Consider the following 9,885-nt stretch of genomic DNA (forward strand, 5'->3'; position numbering starts at 1 on the left):
TCTGCCGGGGGTTTCTTCCTGTTAAAAGGGAGTTTTTCCTTCCCACTGTTGCCAAAGTGCTTGCTCATAGGGGGTCATATGATTGTTGGGTTTTTCTCTGTATCTATGAAGCGCCTTGAGGCGACTTATGTTGTGATTTGGCGCTATATAAATAAAATTGAATTGAATTGAATTGAATTGAAAATTATTCAAAATGTAAAACGCTTAACCGTGTCTCCAATAAAACCGCTGTAACTTCAGAGGTAATGTTCATATGTTGATTAATCGTTTTCTTTCGTTTTTGATGTACTGCAGAATATTTTTATAAAATCCCAGGCCAGGAAAATCACCTTCATGTTTTTCTGTGTTTTATCTTCAGCTACTTTGACACAAAGGCATCTGCTGTGATCCTTACACCTTTGATAAAGTCTTGCGTGTGTCAGCTTCCGTTTTATTGATACAAAAATATGTAAATGTACTGATCTGAATTATAATATTTCTGACTGTCAAAATTTCCCAGATTTAAATCGAATCGAATTAAATCGAATCGTGGATCGAATCGATTCGGGACCTTGTGAATCGGAATTGAATCGATTCTAGAAATCAGTGACGATACCCAGCCCTAGTTTTTACTCTGTACTCAAAGTGAATAAGTTGCCTTAACTTAGTCATCTTAAGTAAACTTTACTCAGTTTTTTTGAGGCAATGAGTTTGCATAGGTTTTTTGAGTTCCGCGAACTAATTAGATTTTAAAACAATGGTTTTATTAGGATTTTTTGCTTAAGTATTTTTATTCATCTGTAGGCATGAAAAGATGAATAAAAATCCTGATTGAGGTTGTCATAATTAATGCATTCATTCATACTACAATAATTACAATGAAACACGTCATACATCTGTAGTAACATTAAACAGCCAGTGGGTGGCAGGGCATGGAGTGACACATCAGCATCCAATGTAGTGGTTTACATGTAAGTATACCATCAACACTGACACAAATACAAGCAAACAGCCTTTGGATAGCTGTCCACTGTAGTAACCACTATGGTGAAAGGATTAAGGACTTTCTTCTGTACTTACATTTGGATCACCTAAATCCATGACAGTCATTCAGGCAGTAATGCCTGGACTGGAAACAAACCATCCTTAAAATATTACAACATACCAGCTTCTGTGTTTGAGTGGAAAACAAATGTGTTGTTTGATCTAGAGACTGCACTTTGGACTGAACAACAAATACTTTTTATTTTGATTATGTTAGTAACGTAACTTGTAAAATAAAGTTGTGAAAAGCCTAAACTTAGTTTCAGAATAATGGACTCTGAGACTCATTGTAAGATTATAAACAGTGATGACAATATAACTGTTGTTGTTTAGCAGAACAGTGTCCACTATGTTGAAAATAAAAGTTGGGCTGATTTTGACACCATTACAAGAAGTGTTGCTAATTATTCTTTTTGAATCATACTTGCATACAGTGTTATATTTCTATAAATGATAAAACATAATCTGTTTTTTTTAAAGGGAAGTTACCACAAATTCTTTTTTTTTTAATTTAGTAGAACTTGAAATATTTGTCAGTGGGTAAACAATTAGTATTGCACAGTCATAAAAGTCAAGTTATCCTTAGTAGTGCATACTTGCAATGAATACGTTGTCCTAACATAGACATCTTAAGTAAGCTTTACTAAGTTTTTTTGAGGCACCGACTTTGCATCGTTTTTTTGAGTTTTGGGAACTAATTCGATTTTACAGTATATGTGGCCTGTCCTTTTTGTATATTATTTTTTTTGCCCTTTCATAGATAAACATGATTTTACACAATCATAGCCACAATAATTTGGAAAATTATTTAACAGCAATTTTTAATGTAGGTTTTTTAATGTAATGTTTTTTTCTTCTAATTTTGATGTTGAGAATACGACTCCCACTGCTGTGCTGCCAGGTAGTTTAATGAGTCACTGGATGAGTGATGTGGAAGTGAGCAGATAAGGAGGGGATATCTTTGTTCTACTCTGATTATTAGTACTATTATAGCAAATGGCTTTTAATTCACTTCTGAATATAATTCCACTGAGACATGATTTCACAGATTTTATTTCAGGGATGTTACAAGTCAGAAAACTAAATATTGATTTTTAAACACTGAGCTCAGATATATGGCACACTGTTTTATTTGAACTCTGCTGGACAGCTTTGTTTCACATCGTGTGGTGTGATGATGTCAGTTTCCTGGTCTGTGATTGGATCAGGCATTGCAGCGGTTGGTGTGACAGCAGGTCCAGCCAGGTCGAGAGCAGAACTCCAGCCGCGTGCACCCTTTATCTCCATTATCTGCAAACAGGAAACATACCAGTGCATTCACTACAACAGACTTATTAACTGACTTAGTATTGTCATATACTGGGTGTGGGTGTAATTAAACTTTAGGTAATATTCTTGGATTTGTTGTTCTTCATGGTTTTGGTTCTCTTTATTGTTTTCTGCTCTGTTTATATTCTTAGTTCCTAGGCTTTAAATTTCTGTTACTTTCCCTTTTGCTCCACATTTCATGACTTGTCACCCTTCATGTTCCCTCTGTCTCCCCAGTCAGTCATGTCTCCATGTCTGACACTGAGTTTTTGAGAACTTGTGATTCACAAATCACTTGTGATGTGATTTCCTGAGGTCAGATGGCCCAGGGTGTGAGTGGGCGTTAAGGCGTCTGGGAAGGATCTCAAAACTGGATTATAGATGGCAGACAGTTGGTGTCGTAAGCCACCGCCTCTGTTCAAAGATGGTCGCTCACAGTTGTTAGGATGCCTGGGTCGTTGACCCAGGGTTTTGAGTTTATATATTATTTATCATTTCTATGCTTTGGTTTCATTGTTAGAGTTATGTCTTATGGTTTGTCTCTGTGTAATCCTTAGTTGCTGTATCCCCTGTCCGCTAAATCCCCGTGTCCAGTCAGTGTCTGTGTCTGCCCTGGTCCCACGTCTCTGTTCCCTCTGTTGTAGTACCTGCATGTGAGTCTGTGTCTTTTGTTCAGTCTGTGTTATGTGTTTCCTGTTTTACTTTGAAGGTCTCTGTCTTATCTCAGTGTGCTCAGTTTATGCTTCCTTGTCTCGTCAGTTCTGATTTCCCCCAGCTGTGCTCTTCTTCTGTGTCTCATTGCCCTCGTTACTTCCCAGTGTATTTAAACCCTGTGTTTCTCTGAGTCAGTGTCATGTCGTCCCTCATGCTATGTGGATCTCCCTGTGTCTCACTGTGAGTTTAGTTTATGAGTTTCCAGTTTAGTTTAGTTTGCTTTTTTTATGACTTTACCCTGCCAGCAAATAAAGCTGAGTTCTTTGTGTTTAAACCTCATGCCTGAGTACCTGCACTTTGGGTCCAACTCCTGCCTGTCACACAGCGACTCATGACAACAGTGGACATAAATGGCTTCTTTCACTCCTCTTTCAAACCATCTGTCCTCTCTGTTCAAAATGTGAACATTGGCATCCTTGAAAGAGTGACCTTTGTCCTTTGGATGCAGATGGACTGCTGAGTCTTGTCACATGACAGGGTGGGGCCAGGTTTCACAATGAGCTCACCCGAAACCCTGGTTGATTGTGACCCACACCCGTTTTCACACCTTGGCTCATGTGATTAGGTAGAGGATCATCAGGGGGTCCTTTTTGTCCCTCTTTGGGGGGAAACTCCCACTGGGTTTAAATCTGGGACTCTCCACCATTTGACCCTTAGAACTGAAGAAGCTTCTTGGATGAGAGGTGAAATGTCTTCAAGCCACTTAACCCTTTAAGACCTACCATAGAACCAAGTCCCACAGAGCTTATATTATATTTTTACATGTTGTAGTGCCATTTTTTAGGAGCATTTCAAGTTGCTATACATCAATACAACTGTTATAGCCCATATTCTAATAATAAGTATGCATTAAGTCCATAGTAACTACATTAATTGCAAAAAAGTGCAATAAACTACAAAAAAAATTGAAAATCGTTTTTGTTTTGTTTTTACATATATTTCTACTTGGAGAAATTGAAGAGGCTTATCCTTCAAAACTTTAAATACAAAAAAGTTGCAAAAAATAGTTTACAACAACAGGAAATTTATTTTGAGTGTCTTCATAGTTTTATTTTTTAGATACAGCAATTTTTATATACTGCAGGAAAATGAAAAACAATCCTATGATGCAAATTTGCAAAGAAAACAGCATGTGCATCAAAACAAACTTTTTCCAGCAGTGCAATTCGAGTTCTAAGCATCCCAGAAACGACACAGAAAAGTATAGAGTCAAACATGACTTATAAAAACACCAGTATAGGCTTTTAAGGCCTACAAGTAAAAAACTACATTTTCCGCAAAAATGACGTCACTTACGATTTTTGGCAGGAAATGGCGGACATGCGATTGTTTGTGCTGACGTCTTATTCAATGTGGGAAGTGTTACGAACAGCTGATCGGATCGGCAAAGCGTGTTTCTGGAATATTATGTTTTTGTTCCTGCAAGCGCTTTTTATGCAATTTTTGCAAAGCTATATGTGGAAGGAAACCATGACCTAGGACAAGCTGATGGCATAAGATGTAAGTACAACTCCTCCGGTTTCATATGCAAAAAAAAATATTGCGCTAGCTTCCGGTTCCGGTTCTACAGGGATTTAAAAGTAGTTACACAAAACGGAGCGTGCCCGCTCTGACCGGCTTTAAATGGTTTAATAAGTCCAGACGCTTTTCTTTCCAAGCTCCTTAGACTACGATAACCTGGATGACTGAAAACCTTCACTTCGATGAACATAAAAATCCAAATTTCTGGGGAAGGATTTAGATTTTTAATTGTCAGTATCTGTTTTTTATATTAGGAATTAACATTAAATTCCAATCTCAACTTGTTGGATTGAAAAACAAGGAGACACAGCTGAACACACCCCTGTCCTGGAGGACTCACCTCTGGTGTAACAAGCTTGTTGGACTTTGCCGGTGCACTGCAGCAGCTGGTTGTTGACCATCAGGAAGTCCTGACCATAACACTCGATGTAAAACTGCTCAGCTGCAACAAAAGCAGGTTAGGGTTGTGTTTAATTGTTTTCATTAAGGCTACGTCCACACATACACGAAAACTTTTCAAACGCAGCTTTTTCTATGCGTTTGGATCTTTTGTCCACGTGTAAATGATGTTTTTGATCACTGACAACTGAGATTTTTTAAAGCTCCTGCCAGAGTAGAGATTTTCAAAAACTCAGTTTTTACGTTTACCTGTGGATGAGGAAAACAGAGATTTAGTCACGTCAAAGGTGTGCACCTGTTTTGACGTCACGCTGTGTGCCACGGTGTTGTTTACATGAGATAAATTTCTAAAATGCTGGAGAGAGACAAAATACTGTTGCTGTTAATCTGACTATCTGCAGTTTTTACACACTTACACATGCAGTTACCAACTCTCCATTTACACAGAGAGAGGCGTCACAGTGAACTTCAGACGTGGCTTCTCCGGTTTTGAATGATTGTAATTTGTTTTAAAATTACATTTATATATGCTAAAATAATGTTTAAATGTTAACATTTGAAATGATGAAGACAGTTTAAAGTAACACAAAATTATCTGTCCTTACAGAAAAACACAAAAACTTTTCAGAAGTACTGAAGGTTGCATAAAACCCTGTTTACTTGTTCCCTCCCAGGCTTCTAGACTTCTAATTGGCCAATATTTCTAAACGGCTAGGATTTGGCATGTTCTTGACAACGTTTGACTGCGTTTTTGGCATTTACACTAAGAATGCTTTTTCTTGATTTCGCACATGCTGGTGGAGCAAAAGTCTGTCTGAACAGATATGGGTAAAATATTACCCAGAATGTACAATAATTTATAGCACCTGCACAACAGTCAAAGCTTTTAAAATATTGTAATTTGAGACTAACAGAATGATTATTAGGCTAGTTCAATGATGTCAAAGTGAGTCATATTTAGACTAAACATTATATAAGGCTTAAAACACCAATTAAGATATAAATAAAGGTTCTCTAACAAGTATCCAGACTCAGAGGTGATGATTATTTTCAGTATTATTTTCAACAAATTACTAGCACATTGCTAGTAATTTGTTTCGACCAACTTGAGATTAAGAATATTGTCCTACTTTCAGCGTTCAGTTTAGTTACCTGAGCAGAGAGGTATCAGTAGAAGCAGGAGCAGATAAGCCTTCATGTTTTGGTTTTATGTCAATGCAACGAACAGCAAAAATGGAGATGAGCACACTCAAGCTGGACTTTTATCCTCTGCTAAAACCACAAATGTACACAAAGGTTAACAGATAGATAACTGATCAGAAGACAAACTGTACTGAGCTCAAATTACTGTTTGTCTAAACTTTGTTCCATTAGTTAATCATGAACCAGTAGGGTAAAGAGGGTAGACCTGTACATCTGAGTCGGCTGCTTTTGCTGAGTCTCGAGTTTATGTAACATCAGATTGTCAGACTGAGGTTTTTTTTTTTTTAAATTGAATTGGACCAGGGATATCTTCTTCACCAAAGCCATTACCATAGTCAACTCAAACTTGCATTAAGTAATCTGCACTGAAATATCATCAATTCTCTGCCTGTCTGTCTCTGTGTCAGCACTGTACTGTGTATTTATATTTATAGTAAGTGTATAGTTAAATTATTGTATAGTTTTTATAATGTGCTATAAAGCACATGTGCACTTTTATAGAGCTGTTTCCAATTTCGCTATTGTCGTGGTCTGGGTGGTTTCCCACCTGATGGCAATCGTACCAGCAGTATTTATGACCGGCGCACTCAACTGGTCTTCGCCAGATTATCTGCCAACTTTAGTCAGTTCTCGGCCTCACGTCTGTTCCTTGGTGACTCATCGTGTGTATTAATCTTATTTCCTCTGTTTTCTCGTCAGCCTCTGAAACCCACCTACCAAGCTGTCCTGGATACAAGTTTGCAGCCGCCGGTAATCCTTCCCCATTTTGGAACTGCCGTTCTCTTCTGCCTGCCTCCCTGCATTGCATGCAGCACCCATCTGGACCTCTCCTGCCTCCCCCCTCCACGCAACCTCCACCTGCAAGCTTGTAAGACAGCTCAGTGTATTCTCCTTGGATTCACTCGCAGCCCTCTGTGGGATTCCCCTGACTACTCTCTCCTCTGTTTCAGTGCCCTGGCCCGCCACAGTTTACCCTGCCCAGTACCTGCACCCAATTATCCCTGCCATCTAGTTATAGTCACAGTATTTTTCTCTCGCCTCAGACATCTAGTTTATGTTCATTAATTCTAGTCTGCAATTTCTGTTAGCCTCTGAGCATTGTAATAAAGTCTCTTTTCGTTACACCACACCTCTGGCCTCCGGGTTTGAAACTGCACTTGAGTCCATCCCATTTCCACGGGCCATGACAGCTATACCATGTATAATGACAATAAAGGCTTTCAATTCAATTAAATTCAGTATATATATTTTTTAATAAAATCATGATAAGAAAGAGTGACTCCAAAACTACTCCAAAAGCATGAAAGGCTGGGTTTGATTTAAAGGGGCATGATTAACATGTAGTCATGAATGGCCTTTCTGTCTGGTATAATGAACATGCCTGTTAGTTATAGTCATAGTTAGTTTGTCATTCAGATGTAGAATACTGTAGGCAATTTTCATATCTATGCTATCAACTAATTAACTTGACAGTTATAATTCAGTTGAAAACCTTACTTTTGTTAGACCTCAGTACAGTGTTGTTAACCCAGTACAGGCTTGGACAGACCCTTAATGCTGAATTGAACGGAGTCCTGCAAAAGTGTGAAGTGCAGATTATTGACTGCAGCTTAATGCAGGTTATCTTTCAGGAGAGTGAACATAAGGAGTGGATTAACCGAGGTTCATCACGACTGGCGCACATGGCAACGTTTTTGGAGATGAAACACAGAGAACAGCTTGAGTGCGACTCTGACTGAACGTCCCCTGATGCATGAGCTGCAAAAATTGAAACTATTTTACAATCGGACGAGATGCCTTTTTTTTGGGGGGGGGGGGTATTTTGTTTTTTTTGTGGAGAACCAGCAGCCAGTAACAAATGAGTGTGATGGTACAAGCATACTCACACTCATTTTTAAGCTTGAAACAGGTTTTATTTCTCCTTTTTTTTTTTTTTGTATTTACTTTTAATGTACAGACTTGAAGAAATATATATATATGTAGTTGGTGGATTAATGCATTTCCAAATGTTTGTCCAACATAAACAAATTACCCAATAAAAAAAAAAATACACCCCAAAATTCTATGTAAGTCTTGTTGGTAGCAGCAGCCTTGTGCCTGCCAAGTTTGGTGTCCGAAAAAGCGTAACAAGGAACCAATGAATTGTAGCTAATAGAAGTTTGTGTAAATAAACAGGTCGCCAGCAAGCCGGCAGCCTGGCGTGCGCACGGGCCATCGCTGGGGCCCGGTGGTGATAGCCCTGCCCTGTTTCAAAAAATTACCCATCTTGGGTGTATGCGCATTTTACATCATTGGGCCGTTCATGATGAATGTTTCAGTATTTCTTTGCCTTCTTCAGGCTTGCCCAACGTGTGTTGTCTTGTCTCTCTTTGACTTCTGTCTTGTCTGTGTGTCTTGGCTTTTATGCTCTTTCTTTGCTCCTCCCACTCTTGGGTTTCCAACTTGTATTTCTTAAAAATTCTTACTTGCTTTTCTTTCTGTTTTTCTTTTCGTGACTTCCTTGTCCTTCCTTCCAGAACCTGAGGTGAACGGTCCATCAATGGGATTGGGGTCGGTGCCCCCTGTTCAAAAAATTACCCTTTTTTTTCAGTTTTCATTTCTTCTTCTGATTTTCTTTAACTTTTCTATCTTTCTTTGCCACTCTGGGCTTTTCTCTCTCTTACCTTTTTGTTCAATTTCCCATTTCTTTTAACTTTTTCTATTTCTTTGTTTTTTCGTGACTTTCATGTCTTTTTCTTCGTTTTTTAATTTTATTATCTTTGTTTTTCTTTATATGGCACCCCCTGCTTTGAAGACATCCCTCCTATGTTCTTTATGTTCTCTTTTATAGCACCCCCTTCCTTTATATCCTTTCCGTTTTTTCGTGATTTTCCTTGTTTGTGTCACTCATTTCTTCTTTGTTTGTCTTATCTTTCTTTGTGTCTTTTTCGTGACTTTCTTATTCATGTTTTTAAGTTTTATAGGGTTAGGATGTGGGATTGAGTCTGGTCGCTAAAGGGTTAGGGTTAGGGGGTTAGGGTTAGAGTTAGGTATTAGGAATCTGAGTTTTTGTTATTTCATTAATGTGATTCAGGTCCACTGGCATATAGAGGTCCATAGTTCTCCACTCATGTACTCCTGTACCTTAAACCTTTGTTCTCCACTGGTCCTCTGGCGGGTCTTTTTATTTGCTTTATTGCATTGTATTTTTAAGGAAATAGACATATTTATATATACACTGATATAGTATTTTCTATTTCAAATGTATTCATTAGTGATCCAGAGGTTATTTACAATGAACTAATTTTTGTTTTAAACAACTATTTTCCCACAGGCAAAGAAGAAAAAAAAGCAAATCAGACTCCAATTGGAGCTCACACCTTCTACACCAAGATCCTTCTCATTGAAGGGAATATTACGGTCAAGGTAAGTATACAAGGTAAGTTTAATTTTAATTTTTGTTTTTTGTGGGAAAATGAGACCAAGTTCAACAGATCACTACAAGACTATTTACATAAGATGACCCACAGAGACTTCCATAAAGTGAAACTAAATAAACTAAGTAACTCAAACACTCCTATCAACACTCCTGCAGTATAAATAACTTTATTCTCACATCAAAAGCGAGAGATAGCAAATCTACATTACACTAATATCATCTAAAGTTTAGCCCAAGGAGTTCTGATGTTCAATTTCTTGATTCACAGGTCCTTATGCCTCCTCCTCTGTCCCTCCGTC

The 9,885-nt window shown here is 38.1% G+C and overlaps 1 protein-coding gene across 1 annotated transcript; it reads right to left on the minus strand.

The window, feature by feature from the left end:
• Positions 1 to 2,058: 2,058 nt before the first annotated feature.
• On the minus strand, positions 2,059 to 6,250 carry LOC146685448 (uncharacterized). The gene is made up of 3 exons (XM_085441991.1): positions 6,118 to 6,250; positions 4,907 to 5,008; positions 2,059 to 2,313 (listed from the first exon to the last, which is right to left on the minus strand). The coding sequence occupies exons 1-3, from the start codon at positions 6,161 to 6,163 to the stop codon at positions 2,228 to 2,230; spliced, it is 234 nt and encodes a 77-aa protein (XP_085298117.1). The 5' UTR covers positions 6,164 to 6,250; the 3' UTR covers positions 2,059 to 2,227.
• Positions 6,251 to 9,885: the final 3,635 nt, after the last annotated feature.

The sequence above is a fragment of the Copadichromis virginalis genome, linkage group LG19 (assembly GCF_057382275.1).
Source record: "Copadichromis virginalis isolate Kocher_CV1m ecotype Utaka linkage group LG19, C_Virginalis_male_GT1.1, whole genome shotgun sequence".
NCBI classification, from domain to species: Eukaryota; Metazoa; Chordata; class Actinopteri; order Cichliformes; family Cichlidae; genus Copadichromis; species Copadichromis virginalis.